Genomic DNA, 25,644 nt, shown 5'->3' on the forward strand with positions numbered 1-25,644 from the left:
AAAAAATACACAGAAATGCCAAAAAGATGCAAACTTGCTCTTCCCGGCGAGTGAATTCCACTCACTTTCACAAAATGTTCAAAGTCGTCTGGGAACAAGACGCTGTGCTCACCAGTAAATCAAACACACTGAGGTATAAAAAGGAGAACAGGAAAAAGTTCTCTGCTGCAGCAGCAATTCAAAAATCAAAAGTCCCCCCTCCCATGTCCCCACCCACAGAACTGCAGTATGGTCATGAACACAAATTCTCTACAAACACCTACTACCATTTTCTCCATTAAAAAAAAGTTACATAGAGCCTTTTTTGGCTTAGTCTACAGAACTCGCCACACAAACCACCTAATGTGCACAGCAACATGTTTGTGCATGAAACCCCATCGCAGGGGGGAGAGGTAAAACATTCTGAACTGTGAGTGTGTGGGGATGGGGAAGGGGGCAAGAAACCGGGGAGGGAAGGGAGGACAATGAGGTAGATAGAATTTAACTTTACAGGCTCACTCCCTGCAGAAAAAGATAAGTACATTCATCTGTAAAAAAATTAAAGATGAGGTAGGTTTGAATTAACGTTGTATTTTTTCATTTTCTCTTAGAAGAATTTCCCTGAGACAGTTTCTTCCTAATTCAAACACGGATTAGAAGACGAGAATTCGATTGTTTCCGAAGTCGACCACAACAATCATGCCATCAGGGGTGACGGCTATACCTGAAGGACGGTCCATCTGACCAAAGCCGCTTCCCTGAGTGCCAAACTTGCATAAAAAGCTACCATTTGACTCGAAAATCTGCACCCGGTGGTTCCTGGAATCGGCCACGATGATGCGCCCCTCCTGATCCACCGCCACTCCCTGCGGGCGCAGGAACTGGCCGTTCCCGGTGCCCTCCGAGCCCAGAAAGCGTGCTGACTGGCAATCTGGATGGATGACCAGAAGGCGATGGTTGTTGAAGTCTGTCACTACCAAGTGGCCCTCATGATTGAAAGTCACACCTCTGGGGGAATCAAAGTGCTTCCAGAGTGCCCCTTCGAAGCCATACTTATTAAGAAACACACCGTCAGGCCCAAACAGCTGGATGCGATGGTTCCTTGTGTCAGAGACCAGGATCTTGCCCTCTGCGTTGACGGCCACATCCCATGGGTAATTGAATTGCCCGTTCTTTGTTCCTTTCTCCCCAAACTTCAGAATGAACTGCCCCTCAAACGTGAAGATCTGGATGCGATGATTGTCCTTGTCCGCCACAACGATCCTACGCGAGACGTCACAGGCCACGCCGGCCGGGCGATCGAACTGGCCCGGCCGGGAGCCCAGCGTGCCAAACTTGTGATGGAAGGTCCCGCACGGTTTGAACACCTGGATGCGGTTATTGCTGCGGTCGGCAACAATGATGTAGCCTTCTTTGTCTACACTAACCCCCCAGGGGCGGCAGAGTTTGCCGTCGCTGTCTCCCTCGCTGCCAAAGGAGAGCCCCGGCAGCCCAATGCCTATGTAGCTGCGCCCAGATTTCACCACAACTTTGAAGGGGCTGTTCTCAATGTGTTGGTTGCACATCATCACGGACACCAGGTGCTCTCCCTCTAGCTGCGGGCGGTAGCTGACCAGGTAGGTCCCGTTCTGCTGATCGCTGACATCTGCCCCAAAAAGGTTCCCATCTGGGCCCATCACCACGGCTGAGATCATGTCACCTCCCGAAAGGCGAGGCTCACCGTCATGGTCGTAGCCTATCACTGTGAAAGAGGCCACTTTGCCCTGCAGCGCACGCTTGAGGCCTTCCCCGGTGGCTTTAGTCAGAGGGGCAAAAGCCCCACTGCTGACAAAGCCCATCGATTTAATGGCCATATACAGTGCCTGGTCAGGGGGAGTGAACATGATCCTGTCATCTTCCTGTGGCTGGAGAAGGCCTCTCACATTCTTCAGCTCCTGCACCTGAGCCAGCATGCGGTCCCGAGCCAGAAGAATATCCATGGTACGACCCTCCTCCAGGACCTGCTGGACAGCACTAATGGTGTTGTCCAGCTTATTTAGGTTCTGACGTAACTTTTCAACTTGCAAGTAGAGTGACTTAGCCTTGACTTGACGAATCTTTTCCACCTTGGGGGGGGACGGGGGGAGAGAGAAAAGCACACTTACATCAGGAAAGACAACCCTTAACACAAACATTTCCTACTGTCCCTCAAAACGCTTGTGCAGTTGTTGCAGCTTGTTGACACAGAACTGCAGAACAAGCCTCTAAAAGCCGTGACGCAGAAACAAAGTAATTTATCCAAATTCAGGATTACTATTAACTCCAATCCTCCAGCTAAAAATCACACATTCTTACTCCACAGATCTGCTACATCAGAGTGCCATTTGAAAGGAAGAGTCACTTGCTTACTAATAATGATTTGCTTCCTCAAATGCTATTCTGTTTTCTAATTGCAAGGTAGTTGGCGGTATGATATGAATAATATGAAGGTACATCTTATTTAAACTCCAGGGAGGACACAGGTTACTGGAAGCTCTCAAGAAAGAGGCTTTTCTAACCAGAATTGAGACCAATTCCAGAAGGTAGGCTGTTATCACACAAAGCTGAGGCTAGGAGTCAGCACTAGCTAATGCACATGGGCTCTTGTCATTTCCCTTCCAGCCAGAACTGCTCTCATGTGACTGGATAACAGACATCTATCTCCAGGGATTTCTAGGGTCCAATTATTTTAATATTTTCTTGTAAATATTGGCAGTCATGCCGAGGTAGCGCTCTACAGCGGTATGCTTTATAATGTCACTTCAAACGACACAGAAGGTTGCTGACAGTCCTTGCTTGGGGGACTGAAGCTCAAGCAAAAATGGTTTGTTTGTAACTATTATAAAACCCTGTGTTTATCTTTACTTGTGAAAAACCACTTTAGACCATCTGGCAAAAACACCTGCCTTGTAAAACCAATGAAACATGTAATTGTTTTATTGTTGCAAAAATATATTTCCTTATGTCTGAATACCTGCTTGGCTGCAGAACAATACCAGCAATGTATTTTAATGAGGTACAACTCACTCTCTGAAGACTCCTTGGTTATACACTGACTAGGTAACAGATGTACAAACATGCTATTTCATTGAAAGTTAAGGCATGCAAATTTTACCAGACTTTAAAAAAAGTCAGAGATGCTTCCTCCAACATATTTCTAAGAGAGATCACTAATCTTAGGTCTCAGCTTAATCTTTAGCCTCAGCTTTGGTACCCAAAATTATTCACTAACACACTTCATCGCATGAGGGCTTAATACACTCAGCTTTTGTTTGCTAGAACGATTTATCACCACCACCAAGTTTCCTTCTTAAAATAATGTTTTATAAGCTGAAGAGAAATTGCTCTCAGTGCAAACATTCTAATGAAGTGCATTTATGCAGCCTCTTGGGATACAAATATCTCAGGGGCAGCTCTTACTTCTCCTGTACTAGGAATACCTCAAAAGAGACAGCTGCCAAGCTTCTTAAGGAAGGCTGACAGTGAAAAGTGAACTCGTCTCCCTCAATCCAAATACCTCAGAAAAGGCAGCGTTAGATGCACAGTAACTATATAAAGTGCATTTTTAATCTTGCGTTGACAGTTACAAAAGAACTACAGAAGAACAAACTTCCCTTTTAGGGGATTAGTCTCGCTGTAGCTAGAGTAGTTCCATACAATAAACTCGGATACCAGAGTGGTCATTTTGCTGGCAACAGATATTAAACTAGAAAATTACTGTTCCAATCCAAGTTGATGGAGAAGAGGCAGGGGAGAAGCACTTTGGCAGGATGCTCTGCTTCTTGGCAGCGTGTGCCTCACCGGCCACAGGTACACGATGTCCTGGCCCTGCCAGTACCGGCAGCGGCCACACAGCACCCGCCTCCCCACCACCCTTTATCTGGTCCAAATGCATATTACAGGAGCATGCTCAATTTACTCCTAAACTTTTCCCATCTTGACCACCTGTCTTTGCTCCCCTGTACCAGCATCAGCAATCGTGTGGTCACAGCACAAGTCAGTTTGACTCGCTGATCTGAAAGTCCTAACCCAACGGCAGAGTGTGGGTTTCTGTTCGATTCTACAAGGGGGACCCAAAGGGCCGATCCAAACTAACCTGTGCTAAACAAGCAAAGAGCCACGACCACCAAATTACCTTTCCAGTATAAGAAACTTTGCTGTTACTTCCTTTACTTCTCTCAAAATACCACACGTGCATCATGGGCAGAAGCAAGTGCATGAGTTTGGCACTGTGCAGATAAGTGTTGCTGAAGAGTATTTTCCTTCTACTAGTGAAATAAAAATCAGAGGGACACTACCTTGACTGAGAGTAAACTTAAGCTTTTTGGTTTGGGGACAATGAAAGTTAAGTCTTGCAGAATTTCTACTAGTCTAAGAAAGGAGACAGCATATACAGCTTTGCTCTTTTCCTTTGTTTATGAGAAGCGGATCATGTAAGAAAACCCATATACTACCTACCTACTACAGCAATGTATTAAAGAAGTTTTAAAGATAAAGAGGTTTTGAAGACATTCTTTAAAACAAGATGCTTAAAGGTGACCTCTTCTCTGGCCAGCGCTGTGGCCGGAGGCAGGGCTGCCAGGCCTGCCCTACCCGCGGGGCCGAACTCGGGCGAGGATACAGGAGTTCCTACAAAAGTCCAACCAGTTTCTTTGATTAAGAGATACCTCCAGCACAAAAGCAACCGGGGCCAGAATCCAGCATCCTCCTACCTACAGAAAAATGAATTCACAGCGAACCATAGTGTTTCTGTTCAGCGTTCCTTGGGAGGATATCAGAAATCTGGCCATATACTAGTTTTTTAGTGTTCAATCTGAAAAGACAGTTCAAACCACAAATGTAAGGTGCATACCTTCCAGAGCAGCTCACACTCCCGCTCTTCCAAGGCCTTCTTATGTCTAGTAGTCACTGCTTTGACTTCAGACTGTACCACCTTTGCTTTCATCTCAACCTGCTCTGCCACGGCCTGGGCCTGTTCAATACTCAGCTGGGGAGAAAAAAAAAGATAACACATTTATGAGTCAACCAAACCAATCAGAAACACATCAGAGAACTGCTGCTTACATTTCACTACCCTTCAGGTGAAGGCATAAAGTGACAACTCTTGTTTTTTTGTTTTTTTTTGTTTTTTTTTTTTACTAGGCATTCGCCCATATTTAATACATCAGAGCCTGAAAACTGATGTAACTTTATTACATCTATTACAGGGAGTTTACGCCTTCATCGTACCGTGCACCAACACCACAGGACTAAATTCCCTGTGCAGTTCTAGCAAGCAACTAATATGAACTCAAACAAGAGACCTGCACAGAAATTCATACTCATGTTTTCCTACGTATAAAGAACCCAGATTGTCTTGTCCCACAAAATAGTTCAGACTGTTGTTGTGTGATGCTTCTACTTCTAGTTAAGATATGACACTGTATGGAGTGGTCATATATGCACCTGAGTTGCACAGAAATACCCCTAACAATGTGTAGTTTATCACTTTTAAAAAAAATCAAATATTAGTTGGTTATCATTAATAAGCATTTATATAGTTATTCACAACTTGGATAGAGACCAAATTCTAATAGAACCTTGTTTTTAAAATACTAGTATTACAAGCTATAGTAATATTCTGCAAATATGCAGAATGCATCTGGAAGGAACATGTCTCTTCTCCCCTCAAAGAACGATTTAGTTCTCTGAAAAATCCTTCTCAAGTTGCTCCCAGTTTCACAAAATATTACAGAAAAGGGCATAAAACCAAACAAGATAAAGAACAGGCAGATCTGAAGGATCAGTTACCACTGGAAAGGGTTCAATAGCATCAGTTAACTGACTCTTTTCAACATCTTTGTCATACAGTGAACCAGCATTAACATGCAGATAAGACTGTAAACCTGAGAGTTTAAAAGATACTAGTTTATTAGTTACAAAATTCTAGAACAAAGTGATGGCATGTGAGGGTATTTAGCCTAGAAAATAGAAAGCTCAAGGGGATTTTACCAGTGTATGCAAATACCTGAAGGGAGGGTGCAAGAACAACTGAGCCAGGTTATTTCCAGTGATACCCAGCCACAGGCCCAGGAGCAACGAGCACACACTGAAATACAGGAGTTTCCCCCTGAACATCAAGAAAACACTTCTACTGTGAGAGTGTCTGAGCACCAGCATAGGAAGTTGTGGAGTCTCCATCCTTAAGAGATACTCAGAAATTGTCTGGAAAGTGTCCTGGGCAACCAGATCTAGGTGCTTGAGCAGGGGGTTTGGACAAGACCTCCAGAGGTCCATTCCAACCTCAACCATCCTGTGATTCTGACTGTAGCATCAACAGTTTACTTTTTTCATAAGGTTGGCACACCACAGCATTTTATTTCTAGAATTTTAATATTAAGTAACATACACAAGATACCTAAACCCCTACTAGCATACTACACATGACTGTAGCATCTCAACAATTTGTTGACAGCTGAGAACATAACTCAAACTCGCCTTCATTTTCCACATTACGTACCGAAAGCCATGGAAATAGCCATGGGTATTTGTTTTTAAATACAGCATTTTAGATACTTCACAACACCTTTCCCTCACTCTGGTCTGAGGAACTGGTCCATTTCAGAACTTGAGCTGTTTCAGACTAGGTAGCAAGGGAACGCTCTGGTAGAAAACATGTTTAGTCTTCAGAAATGCAGGCTAGATACAGTGGAGAAAAATGTCATTTAAAGGCTTTACTGTACATGCAGGGCCCTACGGAAAATATCCTCAGTTTAATTCTGTATATGAGTATGTACCAATCCAAGAACTACCTGATGCAACAATCTATGAACTACCCAGTGTGATCCAGCTTTGTCTAGAAAGTCAGACAGGGCTTCTTGTTATCTTTCATGGAACTAGTTGTTAGTATTTTTGAAGTCTCATCTGCCAATTTCAACAGCATCTAGGTTTATGCCAACAATGGGAGTGCTAAAATGTAAAAACAGAACTGTACTATTACTTGCACATTTTAATTCCAGGTAGTTATTTTAAAACAACTGGTTTGAATTAGATGTATTCTTCCAGGTCACATAGGAGTAGAGAGCTGAAACGAAAAGGAAGACTAACTTGGTCAGGTGATTAGTTTCTAGATACAAGATAAAGACAATGCTAGAAAATAAGACAAGGCAATGTCTCTGATCTTTAATCCAAAGAAGTCTCTTGCAAACTGTCAGGGGAAAACAGGAGTGCTACTTGACATCCCCCCTGCAGCACAGACAAGGGTCAGAGTAAGAGGAGCACACCTTTCAGCCATTCCTCCTTTGTGCAACTCTCAGGTCAGTCACCTTCACTATGTTTTTTAACAGGGAATGTCTTCAAACTCACAGACAGACTAAATATCCCGGTCCCAGTGGAGGCAGACCTGACCTGACTTCACACAGAGCTTCTGGAAGACAAACGTGACCCAACACTTCAAGTTGACAGAAAGCAAAAATCTCATTACAACAATTAACAAAGCAGACATCAAGTCACAACTGGCCACACATTAAGGCTTCATAAAAGCCAGTAAGACTCAGTCCCAGCTGGAAGAGTTCACATGTAATAATACTGTGCCTCTACCATCGCTACTTTGCCACTCAAACATGGAATCAGCTTCTGCTGCAGGGAAAAGGTGTGTGATTTCTTCCAAAATAGATCTGGATTCTTGTCAACTACAGCAAATCATCTTCCTTCCCTTGCAAAGAGAAATGGGTATCTCCATGAGAAGTGTTAGGGACACTACACTATCCACTCATATTCCAACAAGCATGTCTGTGAAAGAAGGAAAGTCTTGATTTACTTGTTTAAGCTTTTTGTACACTAGTACCCATTAGGACCATAACCTGTGTGTATCCTTTCCTCATACCTAATAGCTAAGAGCAATCTCAACTTCCCTCACAACCCTTCACTAAAACCACAGTCCACCTTTCAAAAACTCCATCATGGGAGAGGTATTAATTCCCTGTGGGTGTTGTGATCTTTCATCCGTAGGAACCAGTTATGGTAGAGCAAGTAACTATACTCAACAGCACAAGGTTGTCTACCAACTCATGTCGTCATCTGGATTTATTTTTACTTGCCTGAGTCTGAACAGCTCAGATCAGTGAAGGATGCCCAAAATACTGCAGCTTTTATCTTGTCCAGGATATTGGTAAAGTTTTGGTAAAATTCACATGATCCTGCACTCTGCCAAAACAGGCTAGAAGAGCCTAGGAAGGCTGACCAGCATCAAACACACAGCAGCAGACAAGGAGGGGGGCGGGGGGGTTGGAGAGAGAACAATTAGGCAAGTTATCAATCTGAAGCAAAAGCCAAGAGCTTCAAGTACAGCTTTTGGGAGCCTTCTTTACATGGAAATCCCTTGTTCTCTTTGATTACTGTAAGATACCACAGCTCTGCCAGAACAACTCTCTCCTGCTGTTCTGCAGGCATTTCCTGTGCAGAACTTGTTTCTGAAGAAGTTGACCTCTCTGAGACATGTTAAGCAGCAGCATTTCTTATTCTGGTCAGACACCACACAGACTTTTTAACAACAAATCCTTTTAAAGAGAAATAGCTTTTATGATCCACTCTCCTCATGGTAAGTCATAATTATTTCAGTGCTAGTCAATGAGATGGTCAGTCAGTTCACATGCCTGGGAAAGAGAAGACAAGGCCTGTGTTTAGCAAAGAATCATGTTGGGTTACTGAATTCAAGATGGAGAACAGAAGTTTCCTGATGTTGGCCAGTCCATTAAACCACCTATCTGCAGCTGTACCTATTCACTTGTGACTTCTCAGGGCCCAAAAGATGGCCAATACTGCTCCCCATTCTATTAAAGATGTCACTAGTGCCTTGTGTTAAAAAAAATAAAGGACCTTGTAAACTTTACAGTCGAAACTGGTACTTCCAATTCCTCAGCGTAAAATTTAAGTAACAACAGTGTTTGTGCAGGTGATATGTTCTAGGGGTCCACAACAAAAGGAAACCTTGCACAGAGCTTCCAGTGGGGTAGACAAAGCATGTTTTCATGAAGCAAAGCAATGCAGACATCATCACTAGCTACTGCTACCAGCGCATTTCAGAATTTCTTGCTCTTCTCTATAAACCTACCCAAATAGCAACAAGCAACATTCAAAGTGCACACTTCAGCAGAAGAGAACAACTGCATGAAGTATTACCCGTACTTTTGGATTTCAAAGCATTCAATAAGGATTATTAAATGGGCAGTTCTCCTGATGTTTTGTACAAACAGAAAAGACTACTTTATTAACACCTCAAGGTAGCTGTTCCTGTAATTCCCACAACATTTTACATCTTTAATTAGACCCAGCTCTGCATAAACACACCCCTATGTAAAGTGTCACTGGTGCCCAGGGTGTCAGGGCTTACGGACAACATGCTAAAGCAAATATTCCTTTCCAGGACAGGACAGCAGACCCAGGCATGGGTCCTACATACTCCAGTCAGTTTTGAGTAAAAGGTGAGGAGCGAAATCATATTGTCCCCGAGGTGTCCTTTGTGGTGGGCACCTCTCTGTGCTCCCCTTTAGCTACATTTAACCACCTGGGGGGAAAACCCAGTAATGGGCTTGCTGCAGTGGCTCGGGCACAGCAGCTGATGCCGTAACACAAAGCTATGAAGAAACCAACCGCAAGAGTCAGAAGTAGCAAAGTAGTATCATAGAACTTAGCTGCGCTTCTGGATATCTCTGCTGACTACAGAGGGGCCCAAATCTGGATTTGCTATTTTGTAGAATGGCAGTTTTCAGCCTTTTTCACGTTTCCTGTCTTCTCTTGGACATCAGGAACCAAAGCATCAAGTTAGCAAAAAGCTTTCTACAATTTATTCTTAAATTTTCTTATGGAATATTTAAAGGCAACATTGTAGAAATATCACTACTCCTAAGTTTTCACTAGGGCTGCTTTTTTAAATGAAAAAATATGATCAGAAGCATACAAGATTCCAAAGGAAAGAAAAGCCATTACAAAGCATGTATTCTGATGGACTACAAACAAGAACTGCAGAGCTACTGTAAACATGCTGATGCCCTCATTGCATGGTTTCCGCAGTCCGATACCCAAATTAAATGAGTATGTCCAGTTATGTCCACACAGCAGTTATTTAAGCAGGCTAACAACTTAGGTATCTAGAACAGCACAGCCAGTTAATCCAGATGCTGAGCCACGATGTTAGATTCTATCAGTCCAGTTCAGAAAACTACTCGTTTGAACAAACTGCAGCCCAACACACCATGGTGGCAACACCAAGAGATATGTAAAGGCTGCTTATGGCAACTGTATTGCAACTCATCCACGATAGCTTGCACGAGCATTTTTGAAAAGGTCCTGAGGATTTTCAATTCCATCCATCCAAACGTGGGAGGGAGGTATAGTTTTTCAGGCATTAATTCAAATATTTAAGTTTGCCAGCCCAAGTTTTGCAATGAAGGTGCAAACCTCTGGAGACAAAATTCAAATTGAAAGCAAACTTTGTTTTCTTCAGAGGAATCCTTCAGTATTTCAGAGGTGAACGGACCACAGGTAAGAGCCAAAGAATCCTAAATATACAATATGGAGAATTTACACTTTAAACACTAAGGAATTTAAGAGGAAGTTAATCCTAATTAGAAGGGAAAAAAAAAAAAGCTTTGAGATTCATATTCTCTGACAAATCCCCCTCTAGCTTTTAAAAGCACATTAAATACAAAAACCTTAAGGAAACCTTTCTGTGTATCTCAAATTAGCCCTCCTTCACCAAACGGAAGGTCTTCCATCTACAAACAGTTTGTTTTCAGTTCTTTAGGGTAACAAAAGATGCAGAAGGCTTGTTTTGGCAAACTTTTGAAATTACTTATCACTGTTTCAGAGCAGGATAAACCAACCAGGACATAAGAGCCAGCTTTTTCCAGCATCAAGAACCAGATATAAACTTCCTGATGTTTTTAACGTAGAAAATTTAATTGGAAGTTCCTATACAAAGTATAGTTGCAAAAAAAGATACTAGGATTAACAGGCTTAGCAGTGGCTTTGCAGGAAGATTGGTACAGCTATATCACAAACCAATTTAAAGGTTTCAGTCTAAAAGTGTAAAATACTGATGAACTCTCACTTAGAGAATTTTTAAAGAAGCTTTGATGCAGAGAGGGCTAGAGGCCAGGTTAACTCATGTCAGAAACCAACATGCACTTTTGTTTGTACTGCAAGAACAGACTTTTTGCCTAGTTTTAGGCAGAACAGTAGTTTGGACAGTGACGCATATCAAATCCATCTCCCCGGATAACCATCTGCTCATATGTTACACTAAGGCACTCGCTAAAATACAGTACAAAACAGTAACTAGAAGTACAAAGAAATTCAGCTTCTGCTGATATAAATCCTAGATTTAGAAAAGCACAATTGACTCCATTTTGTTTACAAAGCTTCATTTCAGATTCTCAAACCTGCAAGCCTGACTTCAAAGCCACACACAAGGGTGCCTGAGCTAACTCGGCGTGACAACCCCAGAGCGATCCCTCGCAGCACAGTGGTGCCATCCTCCTCCGGTATCGACCTCCCGGCAGCACAGATCCATATGGCAACCCACAGGGAAGCTTCCACTGAAGGGCAGAGGCTCAAGGCAACAGATCAGCTTCCTCCTCTGGCTGGCCAAGTTTCTTCAGTACCTCCCTCCCCCCTCCTTCCCTAGAATAAAGCTGTCAATCTACTTCATACCACCTCTCCCACAATATGGGAAAGAGGTGGCATTGCCTTAATGGCTGACCTGCTCTACCATCAACTCTTAAACTTTTCTCTTTAAACTTTTCATGCTGTTAGACAAGAGAGTGGCTCCCTCTATGTTCTGCACGTGACCAATCTCACTGCATTAATTCTAACGTGAAAGCCTGTACTGTCAAACATCCCAGCAAAAACAACTATAGGCTCAACTAGGAAAGAATTTGTTTTCCATTAATACCGCTTTTAAGACAACTGACCTGAACAGATCAAACTGTCTTTTAGCACGATCACCTGGAAATTGACCCTAAATGGGAATGATCACTTAACGCTTTACTGTTACACAACTCTATTAGATTACACACACACATACATATATACAATTACACATGTATAGATGTATTTTAAGAACATGACATTTTGAAGCAGCCATATATCTTTCATCATAACAGATTTACGTTCAGTTTGTGGCCCAGTCCTTGGAAAAAATTCTGAAAGCAGAGAGATAAGTGTGCACTTTCGTGAGGTAAAACAAGGCAGCAGGACAAGCTCCCCATATAGAGGAGCAACAGCCCTGCTTTCACCCACACCATTAATCCAGCGTCAACTTTGGTGTTCATATCATCCAGTGAATCAGTTCAAGTCTCTGTAAAGCCTAGAAAAGTATCCCGGCAAGGAGGATAGCTTTCTGCTGAGACAAGAAAGAGGTCCTATCAGCAACAGAGTTGGGTGTTTCTGCTCCATTCCCTGGCACCATCAACAGTCTCTGCAGCACTGCAGTGAACCAGCCGAGGGGCTGATCCAGCCAAAAAGTAATCCCACAGAAAGGTTACCCTTTCAGCTGGTTCAGCTCACCATGCAGGCACACAAGCGCAAGTTCTTGTTAAGGAACAGGCTCAGAAATGCATGATCCAGGCCAGAACCAGCACAGCAGGGGAAGCTTTCCATTGCTGCAGAACCTCACTGAGGAAAAAAGCAAGCCTCTTGCTGCCAGGCTATTTCTTACAGAGGACTTCAACTGCTTTGAAAAGTGACTTTTGGACTTTTCAGGAGTGACAGGCTACATCAGGTTTCAGTGGATCAAGAGGCTGAAGTGTATCCCAAATCTCAGCATTTAAAAAAAAAAAAGACTGAAAAACAATCTTTCCTCCAAAAGCCACAGGAAGAGTTTAAATAAACATTTCTTCCTAAAAGCCTTCAACTTTGGTTAACCAGATACTCTCCAGCCAGTTGACTCATGGCTTGATTTCCTCCCTCCTGCAATGCCCCTCAAATTCCACCTTTTCCCCTTTACTCTCAACTACCCCTCCTCGTTCATCCTTAACATCTCACATCAGAGAGCTATCGCTTTCAGAGACTATTAAGAAAGAGTTACTAGTACAGCAGTATGAATCAGTCACACTAAGAAGTGAGGCTTTTCTTTTTTGTTTTTCTTACTTTTCAAGCCTCTGAGAGCTCCAGTCAATGTTCCTCATATTGCAGCTTGTACTGGCATTTAATTCTCTGTTGACCTTTTCTAAACTTTACGAAATGCACTCAAGCCAATTGTTTTTCATTTAGAGTCTAGTTACTTTAGAGTTTGTTTTAAATTCATGCTGACATGCTGTCTCCTCCCTAGGATAAATATATAGCTTCACAGCCCTATCATTCCAAAAGCAAGGAAAGCTCTGCTCCATGACAACTTAAACAGCAGGTTCAACCTTTGAGTAAGGCACCTCTGCTTTTAACTATACCATATGCTCTTCTAGTTGTTGCTCATGTTGCTTAGGTAGTAGCTGTCTTGAGTTGCACAGTCTTCCCATTCCTGCATATACACACACAGATTACCACCTCCAACTTCATCACTGATCTGCTCACTCACTATCCTTTTTCTTTACAGCGGTCCAGGTTAAAGGGCTCGCTTAACTAATAAAAAAAAACCAGTTCTTGAAAAGAACAGTTTATTTTACAGCATCATTACAGAAGCTGCCCAGTTAACACTTCCAAGATAGCCTCTTAACCTGGATGGGCTGTAGCTAGATCAGGGCAAAACCGCACAAATTAAGTTCCAGTTCAGCTTCTTGTTCGAGTTACATGAGCACTGCCAGGACCATCCACCCTTTACCTGTGCCATCAACAAGTAGGAGGCTCACCACAATGGCAGGAGTCTCCAAGCTAAAAGCCAGCAGAAAATGGGGGGGGAATGAGCAAAGAAAACCCAGTAGGGAAGCAAGCAGGCACAAAAGCATTCACACAAAAGTAGCAAAGTGGTACTCAATGATATTCTGCTGGTTTCTACTCGAAGACACAGTCCCTTCTTAGATGATTTATCCACACCAGTTAGATGATTAAGAGCCCTGGAGGTCAAAAGCAGTAATTTAATTACTAACCGACAAGCCCTTGTCTAGGACAGCCTGCAGAAATTCAGAACTCTACCGGTGAGGTTCTTTAAACGAGTATAATCCTTTCCTTGCTCATTCTGGGGAGATGTGAAATGTTTCAGTTTGGATACTGCTGAAGAGCCTTATGGTCCACTTTAAAACAAATCTGGGAAGCAGCTAAGGTTTGCAGGATTCTGTCTTAACATGGAGTTTTAAATTAGCCATCCAGCTCCAAAAATTTGGTGTTTGCTGTTCTGTTGTAACAAGTTAACATCACAAGCTAAAGGGAGACAACAACAGTTTAATATCTATACCATTGTAATACCTATTTCATTCCACTGGTGTTAAGATTTGAGGGAAGAAAAAAAAAATAGAACAAACTTAGCTGCTCCTGTCCCAATGAACAAGCTTAAAGTTACAACGATGTGACATGCTAAAAGTTATGGCTTATTCTCACTACCCAGTGAGGCAGAAAAATTGCCACATCGCAGAAAGGGATCCAACTTCAAAACAGCCAGTCCCCAAGACACACAAGCCCTACATCTAGGAACCTGCCCAGAATACACAGGAATTCCGTAGCACTGCAGGACCATGATCTGGGAGAGACCGAAAGAGTGGTCACTGTCAACAGCAATGGAAGAAGAGATTTAACAGATTTTATTTATTAAGAAAATTTAAGAGGCCCACTCAAATCCTCATCTACTAGAAACAAGCAATTATGAGTGGACAATGGGTTGGTTTGTTTAATTATTATTGTTTGTACCATGCACGTGCCAGGAAAGCACACCCAATTCTGAAAGTAAGTTTATTACCTATACATAGCATTCTATCAATGTTTACGCCAAAAAAAAAAAAAATAATTATTAAATCACATAGAAGCATTGGGTTTCAGAACAGCCAACTTAAATCTAGGGTATTTGAGGCTAGCAAAACTACAAGGTAGTAGTGTATAGAGTAGCTTCCACTGTGCTTTCCCCATCTGAAGTCTCTTTACACAGGCAAAACTATTTGCATCGTAAAACACAGCTGAGGTAGGATGCAATTAGCAGTTATAGTATGCATCTGTGCGTGCAGAGTAATCCTTGTATGGAGATAGCTCCAGATTCTCTGCACAGGCAGGTTAGAAGTTTCACACTGATCCAACAGCTGATTAGTATTTTGTATTTGGTGGCAACACTGAAGACACAGGCAGAGTCATAGGTAGTTACAGTGCTAGATACTGTACTGGCATGAAAGACAGCTGAAAATAAGCCTCAGTTGCAAGAACAAAACCAGGCTTGGCACTGCTATACAAGATCAGAACTTTCTTCAAAATGCTTCACACTGAAGTGCGTTTGTACAGGGCTTCATATATATTGCAATTTACATGACAGGATTATGCTACAAGAATGCAAAATTCATATAACAGCACTTTGTTTTCAGCTCCACAGCCACTTCTGTCAGATCTGAGAGAACAGAAGGGGTGAGAAGACTGACAGCAGAAGCAGAGAGCTTTGTGCCTTGACACCTTGCCCTGTAACAGACAAGCTGTGGGGAGAAGAAGGAGGGGAAAATAAAGTGCTCAAGTTGGGAGTATCTTACTTGAATAGCCTGTCGTCCTTGCTGAGCATCTGCCAGGAGCTGAATGGTGAGAGTTCTGGAATCCTGTAGGGCATCTTGGAGGTAGATAAAGCTGTGACCCACATGTCGACCCATGGTACATTCCCGACATATGGGGACAGAACAGGTATCACAGTAGAAATGCAGTACCTAGAAGGGGAAAAAAAAAAAAAAAAAAAAATCTGTATCACTATCTAATGAAGAATTAAAGAGAAAACAGTGCCAGAATGAAAAAAATCCAACAGCTCAACTATAAAGGAGATGGTCAGAGGCAGCAGCAATAAGCAAAGACTTCACAATAGTTTCTTCACAGAGGAAGAACTATCCCTCCCAGTAAGCTCCAAATCATACTCTAGCAGTTAGATGGAAGTGTCATTGTTTTCTTTGCAATACAATACTAGGAAGAGTGTCCACATCAGCTCCTCTTAAGAGCGGAAGCCGTCTGCCAACACTTGCAGATTGAAGATGCCATCTACAGCAAGTTTCAGGTGAAGACTTTTCCTGCATACACAAACACCACATTCTCTTAAGTGGGTCATTTAACCACTGCACCAGAGAACTGCAGCACCACCACACACCCACCTCCCAGAAGGGGAAAACAAAGTATGCATGCTGAGAACCATCCTTTTTCTGTTGTTCGAAAATATGCAAATCCCTTGTGTTCAGGGTAGTGGCAATATTTGGCAAGACTCCCTCCTGCCACTCCCAACAGCAAAGCAAAAAACCTTTGTTTCACATGACCTAAGTTTTCCTATGCCAGTGATACTTAGGGATGTCTGAGCTGGAGAACAGGACTGGAACATTAGCATGCCCATCCGAGCATATGAATGCTACAGCGAACTGTGGGTAACCACTGAAACTCCATTCTATTCACAAAGCACTTAAAAACCCTATATTCAAAACACAATGAAACCTTACACAAGATGTTAGCCTGCAAAGCTGGATCCATTCATCAGCCACAACTGTTCCCATTCCACCCAGCAGAGGGGAGCAGCACACAAATAGTGCCTTCCATGGAAGGGTGCTTTCTTAGGGGCAAGCAGAAATCAGCTGTTTGTTTTCAAAGATGCAAGTGAAGGAGTACAAAACTGCCACACGGGACTGAACTACATACACTATTTATTTGGGGGGGGGGGGGGGGGGGGGGGGGGAAGAATAAAAAAGATCTAGATTACCACAAAAGAGTCAAAACCCCACTTGACAATGACAAACAGGGTTTCATACTACAATTTTTTAAATCACCAGCTATTTGGAATCTACCTTGCAGAAAGGAGCAAGAGCAGAACAAAGATTGGACAAGTGTTTGATATGCCTGTCTTCTCCCAGCTGTCATCCAGCCACTCCCGATCCCAGCTAACAGTTCGTGATACAGTGCATAACATCCCCCTTTCCCTTCTCCCTCGAAAGGGAGGGGGAGGACAGGACAGGTGATTCCCTCAGATTGCCTGTGCTGCATAAAGTGACATTTTAAACTCCTGTAAGTGCAACAGCTGAAGTGGTATATGGATTAATTTCTCAAAGGGGTATGTGTGTGTTTGTGCACACATGTCAGATTTTACAAAAACTTTTTTTTTTTTTAATTGAAAGTTAAGTTTTGCTGCAGGGAAATTGGAACAGACTGTTGTTTTGCTTGTGTTCAAATACTAAACCGTCAAGCAGATCCTCTGTCTTTTGTAAGTAAAAAGCTGTGCTGGCTCTGAAATGTGTTATTTAAATGCATCATCTTCCTCAACTAGAGGGTTCCTTGTTTTGACACTGCGCTTGTGTAGATCTGTATACAATGTTCACTTGCTCGTGCAGTTCTGTAATTTTGCTGTTGAAATTACAGGGAACGTTTATTACATGTTGCTGAATGACTCCACTTGAACAACTGAGAAGTAGAGAGAGAATGAAAACCAAGACAGGGTATCAAGTTAAGTCATATGAATCCGATATACTTTAAAAACATACAGCAGGGATTTGGGGGCCTCAATCAAGCAGAGCAGCTGAAAGGAAAATGGTGACCATATGAACAGAAGTCCAGAAGCAAGCAAAATATGTTATTAGTCCTTCAAAATAGTCAACACCAGAAGGCAAAAGGCTCCGTAAACCACCACACACAAATCCTGTCACCCAGGCCCTCCAGCTGCAAGGTAACAGCATCCAGCGGCAAAGTCATCCAGCTATGCAAACCAAACAGAAACTAAGCTTAAGCTGTCCAGTTGCCTCTTGCCACCCAGCAAAATGTAGTGAAAACCATCGCTCCTGAATTCAGAATGAAGAGAGACAAAACCCGTAATCTCATTTCATCAAAATATGCATATTCCATAGGACATGGCACGGGAAAGTCTTGGGTGAATACTACAGAGCCATTGATAAAGCCTCGTATTTATTTCTTAGTAAACAATATGGTGAAAACAAGCTAGATTTAAACCTGAGAGCAAAAGAGTTAACAGGCTTGGGCAAAAACAAGTAAGACAACAATGGACTGATCTCCATCACTACACTTATTTAGAACAGTTACCTTAAATACACACAGGAGAAAGCACAAACCCATAATCCCTACTGCTCTTCATGGGGAAGGGAGCTAACCACCAGAGGAGGAAGAGTCAGCCAGCTTCAAGATGAATTGGGGACCCCCCAGAAATTCCTTTCTGGACACAGACTGCAACAGAAGCCCCAAACTTGGCAGAGGTACAGGAGCAGCAATTCTCCTCCTGTGGCCAACCCCACATACTCGCGGTCAGGAGCGCCCAGCTGGCTGTACATCAGCTCTACCCAGCAGTGGGACCACGTTCCCAGAGGATTTAAACTGGGGGGTACCTGTGCAGGGTGCGACAGCGAGGGGGGGTTGTGCCAGCCGGGCTCTCGGCGCTTGGGGCACCGCGTCCAGCCTGCCTGTGCCTGCAGCCTCAGCCCGGCATTTATTGTTAAGCTCAAGCCTGCTCACATCCCAGTCCCTAGGTCACGGCCACAAAGGTCACATACTACTAGATTAAGTTTCTGTGCCTGTTTCTAAATAGAAGGGGGGGGAGAAATTAAGACAAATCTCCTTCCCCTCCCTCCCCCCAACAAGCATATTCATACCAACAATATAAGTAGGACAATAAATGAGCGTGTTCTCAATTCACATTTGATGGACTTGTAGAGTACCTAAAAGGCTGGCTGAGCCTTCCCTTCTTCCAACTTCATCAATGTGAAAAGGCCACCCAATATATAACACATAGTTCCTTCTATGCTCATTAAATGACAAATAACAAGACTGGTCTTGAAATGTGGATGGGCTGGGGTAGTGGGAAGGAAGAGAACAGTAATACTATGTCTTCCATAATGGAGATCAGCTTATGATACTTAGCTAAAAAAAAAAAAACAAACAAAAAAAAACCAAAAAAAAAAAAAAAACAAAAACAAACACACACAAACCAAACCAAAACAAACAAAAAAACCACACACACACACACCACACATTCTCGCTGGCAAAAAAACCCAAACAAAAAAACCCCAAACAACCACCACAAACACCCCCCTACACCAAAACAAAACACAATACTTGGGAAAGTCATACAACTTCCCTCTCTCCACCTTATCTGAAGAGGCAGAGATGATACAGTCAAAAGATCCATCGAACTGTAAATTAACTATTGTCCTGTTAATTCCACTATTTTCTCAATTGTATGAAAAACTGTTTTATAGGCTAAAAACTTCAAACATGCTGTTTTTTCCAAAACACACAAATGTTCTGATAAGATAGGCAGCAAGGAAAGAGAAATTAAAAGAAAGCAGAGACAAGATTTCTTCTTTCAAAGAAATTCAAAATTGTGTAAATTGCATTTAATTAGTTGTTTCTGTAGTAATAATTAAGTAATTAAGTAAAACTAAAACAATTGTATTTTTTACTTAAAAGCAATTGCTGTAAGATAAAAACTGGTGCCCTTCCAATATCCCTTTTCATAACTACCTAGCAAGGGAAAAGATTCATAAGCAAGTTTAGTAGATTAAAAAAAAAAAAACCACACCACACTTCACTACATTAATTAGTATTTTAGAATTTCCACCAAAATTAAATGGAGAAGTCGGAAGCAAGAGGGGTATAGTTTTAGAGATAGTTAAAAGTGATTTATTTTAAAATAAATCAGCTATGGGTTGATTATTTCCCAAACAGGAAATATTTCCTGAATTGGTGGCATACAATTTTAGACACAAAACAATAAAGGGAGCCTACTTCAATTTAAACAGAATCAGTGAACCATATTACAGGGCTATTCATCTTTTACAGCCACAGCAGCCCAAGAAATACAACAGCAAGGCCATAAATGTGATTGCTTCAGGAAAGGCTGTACAGTGCACCGTAAAAACATTTTACAACAGCAGGAATTCCTGGGTGTCGCTCTCCCCATTTTTTGGTCCATCTGCTTTCAAAGGGGGCAGGGGGATGGGCGGAGATGTTGTTAAACGTCCCCTGGGACTGCACAGCAATCAATCATCATCTGATGAATGGCCGCTGAAGTTAAACCCTGACCCCACTCCACAATTCCCACACCAGTGCTCCTCTCCTTACTGCTGACCAGCTTCCAGCATGCCCCCCCCCCACCTTCCAGCCCTCACCAAAATTTCCCAAATACCAAGCCCAGACAAAAGCAATGGAATGCAGGAGGCACCATGACAGAGGAGAATTCGGCAGAAACAGCATCTGAGGAGGCTTATCCTTAACCTGTGTTTAAACAAATGTTCTTTCAGCAACGCTCACAGTGCCCTTCTCCTCCCAGCTTGCAAACACTTGATTTCTCTCATTTCAGAGCACATTTAAGAGCGTGTATGAATGCAGTTGTCAATACAGCATGTGGAATCTAACCCTGTTTAAGCATTTGTTTTCTGCCACAGCATTGCAGCGTCTTGTAATGATTTTATTTAAGCCTACACTGGTAAGAATTTGTACAAGGCAGCAACACATTAGGTCACATTATTTTGAAATATTAAGTCTGATGCTCTAAAAGCTACCCTGTAATCTTAACCAACAATAAAAAAAAGGCTACAGACAGAACAGTAGCCTCTTGGTTTCTGCTTCTGGAAAAGTTTCAGCATGGCATTTGTAAGTTAACTTAGTCTGAGTTTATGACCAAAAAAATCATACTTACCATAGTCCACCTAAAGTTTTCCATTACTAAAGGTGTTTTATTATCTAGTTCCCCTGACAATAACTCAAACACCAGTGGCTTTGTTAAACAGTGTATAAGGCTTAGATGACTGAATTTAGTATAAACTTATTTTCCAATTAATTTTGGTCTTCCTCCTTCAGCACTGTTTTGTTTGCTTAGCGGGTTCCCCCCACCCACCCTTCACAATTTGAGAAAATGCTGCTTCCCTGTATCATGCATGCAGCAATTATTTTTTCTTTAAAAACAGCATATAAATACACCACTCAGGATGACAGGTTCAGAGTTTGATATGGATAATTTTTGCAAGTTTAACTGGAAAGAGATAGTGTTTTTACCCTGTAGAAAGCTGGTCCCTGGTTGCCATTTTAATAGCAATTTATTACAGTTACCTTACTTCACACCATGATCAGAATAGCATTTTGTGAGCCTTCTGCACTGATATAACTCTTGAAATTTAAATACTAAATACAAAGACTGAAGATATGAGCAAGCCATGTGATACACACAACAGAACTCCAGGCTGTTTCCCAGTATACCTGAAACATTTTGCTTTCAGAGATACTTGAAAACCTTTATGTTTCTGTGCACCAGTTAATGATCAAATTACTCTTAGAATTTGTGTTTTGACTTAATGCTCTGGTGTAGAAGATACCGCCTCAACACCAATTTTCCTCACTGCATCCAGTGGCAATGGGAAATGCTACACCAACTCCAGAAGGGTCTCCACAGCAGACAGGAGTTAATTCTCTAATTCTGATCAATATTCTAATAATAAAGTTTCTACAAGAATACAGGCACCTTCTACAAGAATTACAGCCCTGTACGACATAGGGCAGGCAGCATGCACACAAAGTTGTACCAAGCGGGATTAGTGAAACCAGTTTGCCACTTGAACAGAGACGGACCAGTTTATCAAGTGCAAGAGGATCATTTGGCCCTTTAGTTAAATTCAGCTTGATTTCCTTACCCCACCCAGAATAATAAAAGCCCAGCTAACAGGTGACTAAGACTCATGCAGGTCTGTCTGTAGGAAATAAAGCTGTAACTCCATGTGCTTTTTTTTCCAGCACTAGTGTTAATACCCTCCTTTCCCCACGTGCTCCAGTGGGTTCTTTGCTCCAGATTCTCAGCCACACAGGTATCTCTTGGTCCAGCATGTGAGGGTGGAGGAAGCTCACCAATGAACCCCCCCAGTCTAACCAACACTGCTCCCAGTGTGAAACCACACACAGCTCAAGGTTGTCGTTTCACTCCACAGTTAAACTGAGCCACTGCTTGAGGAAGCCCTTATGCCTCCTGTGTTCCTCCTTTCCTCCCCTTTTCACCACTCCTCCAGTCTCAGTGAAGAGATTTGGGGATCTTTATTCAAAAGTTAATTTTCTGCTGCTTGTAAACTATTTTCTATCAACTCACCTTGGGATCGGATTAGCAGCAGGGCCAGCGCAAGGGAGGAGGAAGAACCCACGACTAAGGACATGGAGACAATCTTATCACAGCTATCTATTAAATATCACTTGAGCTACAATACTAAGCCACATGGTTCAGCTCTGGTACTTCACCAGCCACACAGCTGGAAATCAGTGTAAATCTTTTTACTGATAGCATTCATCTCAAATTCTAACTGGAAGAACTGTGCCTAGCCCAAGTTGAGTCTGATAAGCTAAACAGGCTGTTAAACCAGTCTACCATACTCTTAAAATTCTTGATGTTTACCTTCTTCAACCCTGCTGTAATGTCATGAAGCTAGTAAAAACAGCTGCATATTTTAGAGTGCTGAGGTGACAGCATTGGGTCAGTCAAATCATCTAGGCTAACAGCATTTTTTTTTTTGAATGTTTTTTGAAGATGCATAGTTCTATTAATCAAGTTTAGAAAACCCAGTAGGTATTAGCAGTCAGCTGGGAGTGGAGCAGAGACCATTTAAGCTGTCTTTGCAAATGCAAACAGCATTTGCAAATTCAAAAGGACTTGGGTTAGAAGTGACAATCAAGATCCACTTCATTCTGAAGACCACATCACCACTGTAATGGTGGGACAACAGGCTGCAAACTGGGGCTAGGAGACAGGAAGTCACACCTTTGACAAATCTGGTTTAAGGATCTGCTGGCTCCAGCATGCTATAAAATCACATCCTCTGTGTTCGGGGTTAAAATTTTATAAATAAAACTTCATGTGATGACTGTAGCTCCTGGTTATAGCCACCCACCTGGAACTCCGGCATCCCAAGCACTTCTCTCAGCAGCACCTCTGGCAGTTGCAATACCCGCCTGTTCATCCACTTTAAATACAGAGGGAGCATGATACCACGCACCTGGGCTTTGCCCATCTCATCAGCTAACTTTCTAAAAGCTCTTGGGTGCAAGGGAACTTGGCCAGCCGATCTGATGCACTACCTCAGAAGTCCTAGTTATTGGTGGACTGGAAAGAACTTATCACATCCACCTTAACTCATCACTCCAATTCTTCCTAAAGAAGGATAAGCAAGGCTTAATATTCTCCTAATGTTAATACTGAGGCAGCACAGGTATAATTATTCCACAGCAGGCTATGGTTTAATTACGGCAAAACAGTAAGTCTATGTTCTGCAATTTTCCTTCAAATAAATTGTTTGAGACAAGAAAATCTGTCGTTCTTGTTTTAAAAAAGTCACTGCATCTGCTTCAACACTAAAGCAGGTAAAGCAGCAAGTCTGTGGAAAGATGCAATAGTATCAGTAGCTAGTAGATTACTCAGCCAACGATAAGTCAGCTCTTTTATAGATTTCAATAGGGGAGACCAGCCTGTGCTTCAACATGCAACTCATTAGCTGTTTAAATGCAGCTTCTGTGCCAAATCTGCATGACACGAGTAGCCGCGGGGTGGTCTTGGCACAGGGGACAGTGGGTGGATCTAAATATTCAGCAGTTCAAGCAACCAAGCTAAGAGCTCGCTGTGGAAGCAGACATTAGAGTGGGTCAGGACCCAGCTCTACTTTCAAGCCCATCTGTCCAAGCCACCACTGTTAAGTCCCTGCAAATCCTTCCCCGAGCCTCCCTCACTCTTCAGCTCTCTGAAAGCTAAAGTGTCTTAAAGTTCTCAGCCATGGCTTGGCCAGGATTTCAGTGATGCTGCAAACTGTAACGGGTTGACAATTTCTTTGCTATTACACATGGTGATTTGCTTTTTAGAGAGAAACAAACTCTTCATCTCTCTCTACAAACTCCTTACACAACACATTTTCTCCTTTCCTACAGAGCTCAGCATTAGAGCTTTTTAAATTTTTCCTTCTACGCACAGGAAGGGTTAGGCTAGGAGTCAGGGCACACTGGAGGCTCCTGCACCCTCCTCTGTGACTAACATCAATACAAGCCTCACCTCTCAAAACCTATATTCCTCAACTCCGTGCTGTTCCTACACCACTGCAGAGAACAATACTTCCTCCCTCCATTCACGTCCTTGGCAACTGTTGACCTTCACATGGAAAACTGATGGCAAGGATTCTATTATATGCCTTGCAAACCAATAGCTAGAAAATGGTTTTGTCTCTTAATACACTGGAGACAAACCTTATTCTTTTTTATTTAATGATGGGAATGGGAAGAGAAATAAACAGACCTAAAAGTTCCCAGATTTCACTCAAGGGCCAGCTAGTCCTCACGCCAAAGGCAAGTCAATTGTGAAACAACATCTTAAGCAGATGGGCTGTGTGCAGTTTGCCAGAGAGGCTTCCTGATCCCAGCACAAACAGGTCTTTTGTGGGATTAATTTTCTTATAGAGCTAGTCTGTCATTAAGTCACCACTAACTAAGAAAATTTGCTTTGGTGCAACAGATTCCCATTAGTATTTTTAGAAGGCTTCCCCGGAGGGTCTGAAAGACATCTTAGATTCATAATGCTCAACTGAGTATGAGGAAAAATAATGCATTTATCGCAAGAAACTGTGGCTTTAGCTATTTTAGCTTTGTGATAGGCTCTACCCCCAATTTTTTTGTTCCATGTGGGATTTCTAGGTTGGTGGGGGGTTGGATTTTTTTTTTTATTTTATTTTAAGCAGTTCTAGAAATTTTTGTTCAGAAAAGTAGGCTTCAGAACATGAGTTTGTGCTTATTCTTTCACACAGTGTAATGCTTCGATTAAATCATCTACTAATTTGCTACAAGAAATAAAAGATTGGAAGTATGTATTTGAACACTCCTACAGCTGAACCACATTAATGTAACCTGCAACTCAAACTGCAGTAGCTAGAGAGTACTAGAAAATTCACTAATTATTAATTATGAGCCCACTTTAAGGCTTTATTGTCTAGTTGTTCCCCTTTACTTGTGTGGCCTTACTGTCAATAATAGGGGAACACCACAAGAAGCCGGAGTCAAAACAACTAGTAGAGAATGGTGCTCAAAAAGTAATGTTTCACATAAAGCCATTCTTATATGGAAGTTGTACTAATATCAAACCAGGAGTATGAGGTAGCTCAACATCTTTCACTTTTCTATCTTCAAGTGCATACTCTATTTGGGAGAGGTTTGTCTCTGTACCAACTATTTGTTTTAAAATATTATTAACATTACATAATCTCTACAGAATTAAAAAAGCATCTTTTCATATCTTTTTATAAAAGGAGGATTTGGGCTGCTTGCAATGACTCCTTGTGGTAAGACTTAGACTCTTACATACACAAAAACCAAACAACAGTAACAGAAATGTATGCATTAGGACATAAACTGATCACCTGGGATATTACAGGAAGGAATTCCTCCCCCCTCACACGCATTTTCTCAGTGGGAAAGTGCCCAGTTGGCCAAGCATGGGAGGCAGACAGGGTAAGGGAAGGAAATGTCATCCTTCTCTCCTCCTCCCTCCCCCTGCCCCCCCCCCGCATTAGG

General features: G+C 42.3%; 1 protein-coding gene across 1 annotated transcript in view; it reads right to left on the minus strand.

The window, feature by feature from the left end:
• Window positions 1-305: 305 nt before the first annotated feature.
• The window catches only part of TRIM71 (tripartite motif containing 71), a 56,955-nt gene continuing 31,616 nt past the window's right edge, over window positions 306-25,644 (minus strand). Inside the window, exons 2-4 of the mRNA XM_042806456.1 lie at window positions 15,630-15,797; window positions 4,850-4,984; window positions 306-2,084 (exon numbers count right to left, since the gene is read on the minus strand). Of these exons, the coding sequence (XP_042662390.1) occupies window positions 633-2,084; window positions 4,850-4,984; window positions 15,630-15,797 (1,755 nt within the window). The 3' untranslated portion in view covers window positions 306-632. The remainder of the gene's footprint in view (window positions 2,085-4,849; window positions 4,985-15,629; window positions 15,798-25,644) is intronic.

This window comes from Tyto alba, unplaced genomic scaffold, assembly GCF_018691265.1.
Source record: "Tyto alba isolate M040663 unplaced genomic scaffold, T.alba_DEE_v4.0 Super-Scaffold_46, whole genome shotgun sequence".
Lineage (NCBI taxonomy): Eukaryota > Metazoa > Chordata > Aves > Strigiformes > Tytonidae > Tyto > Tyto alba.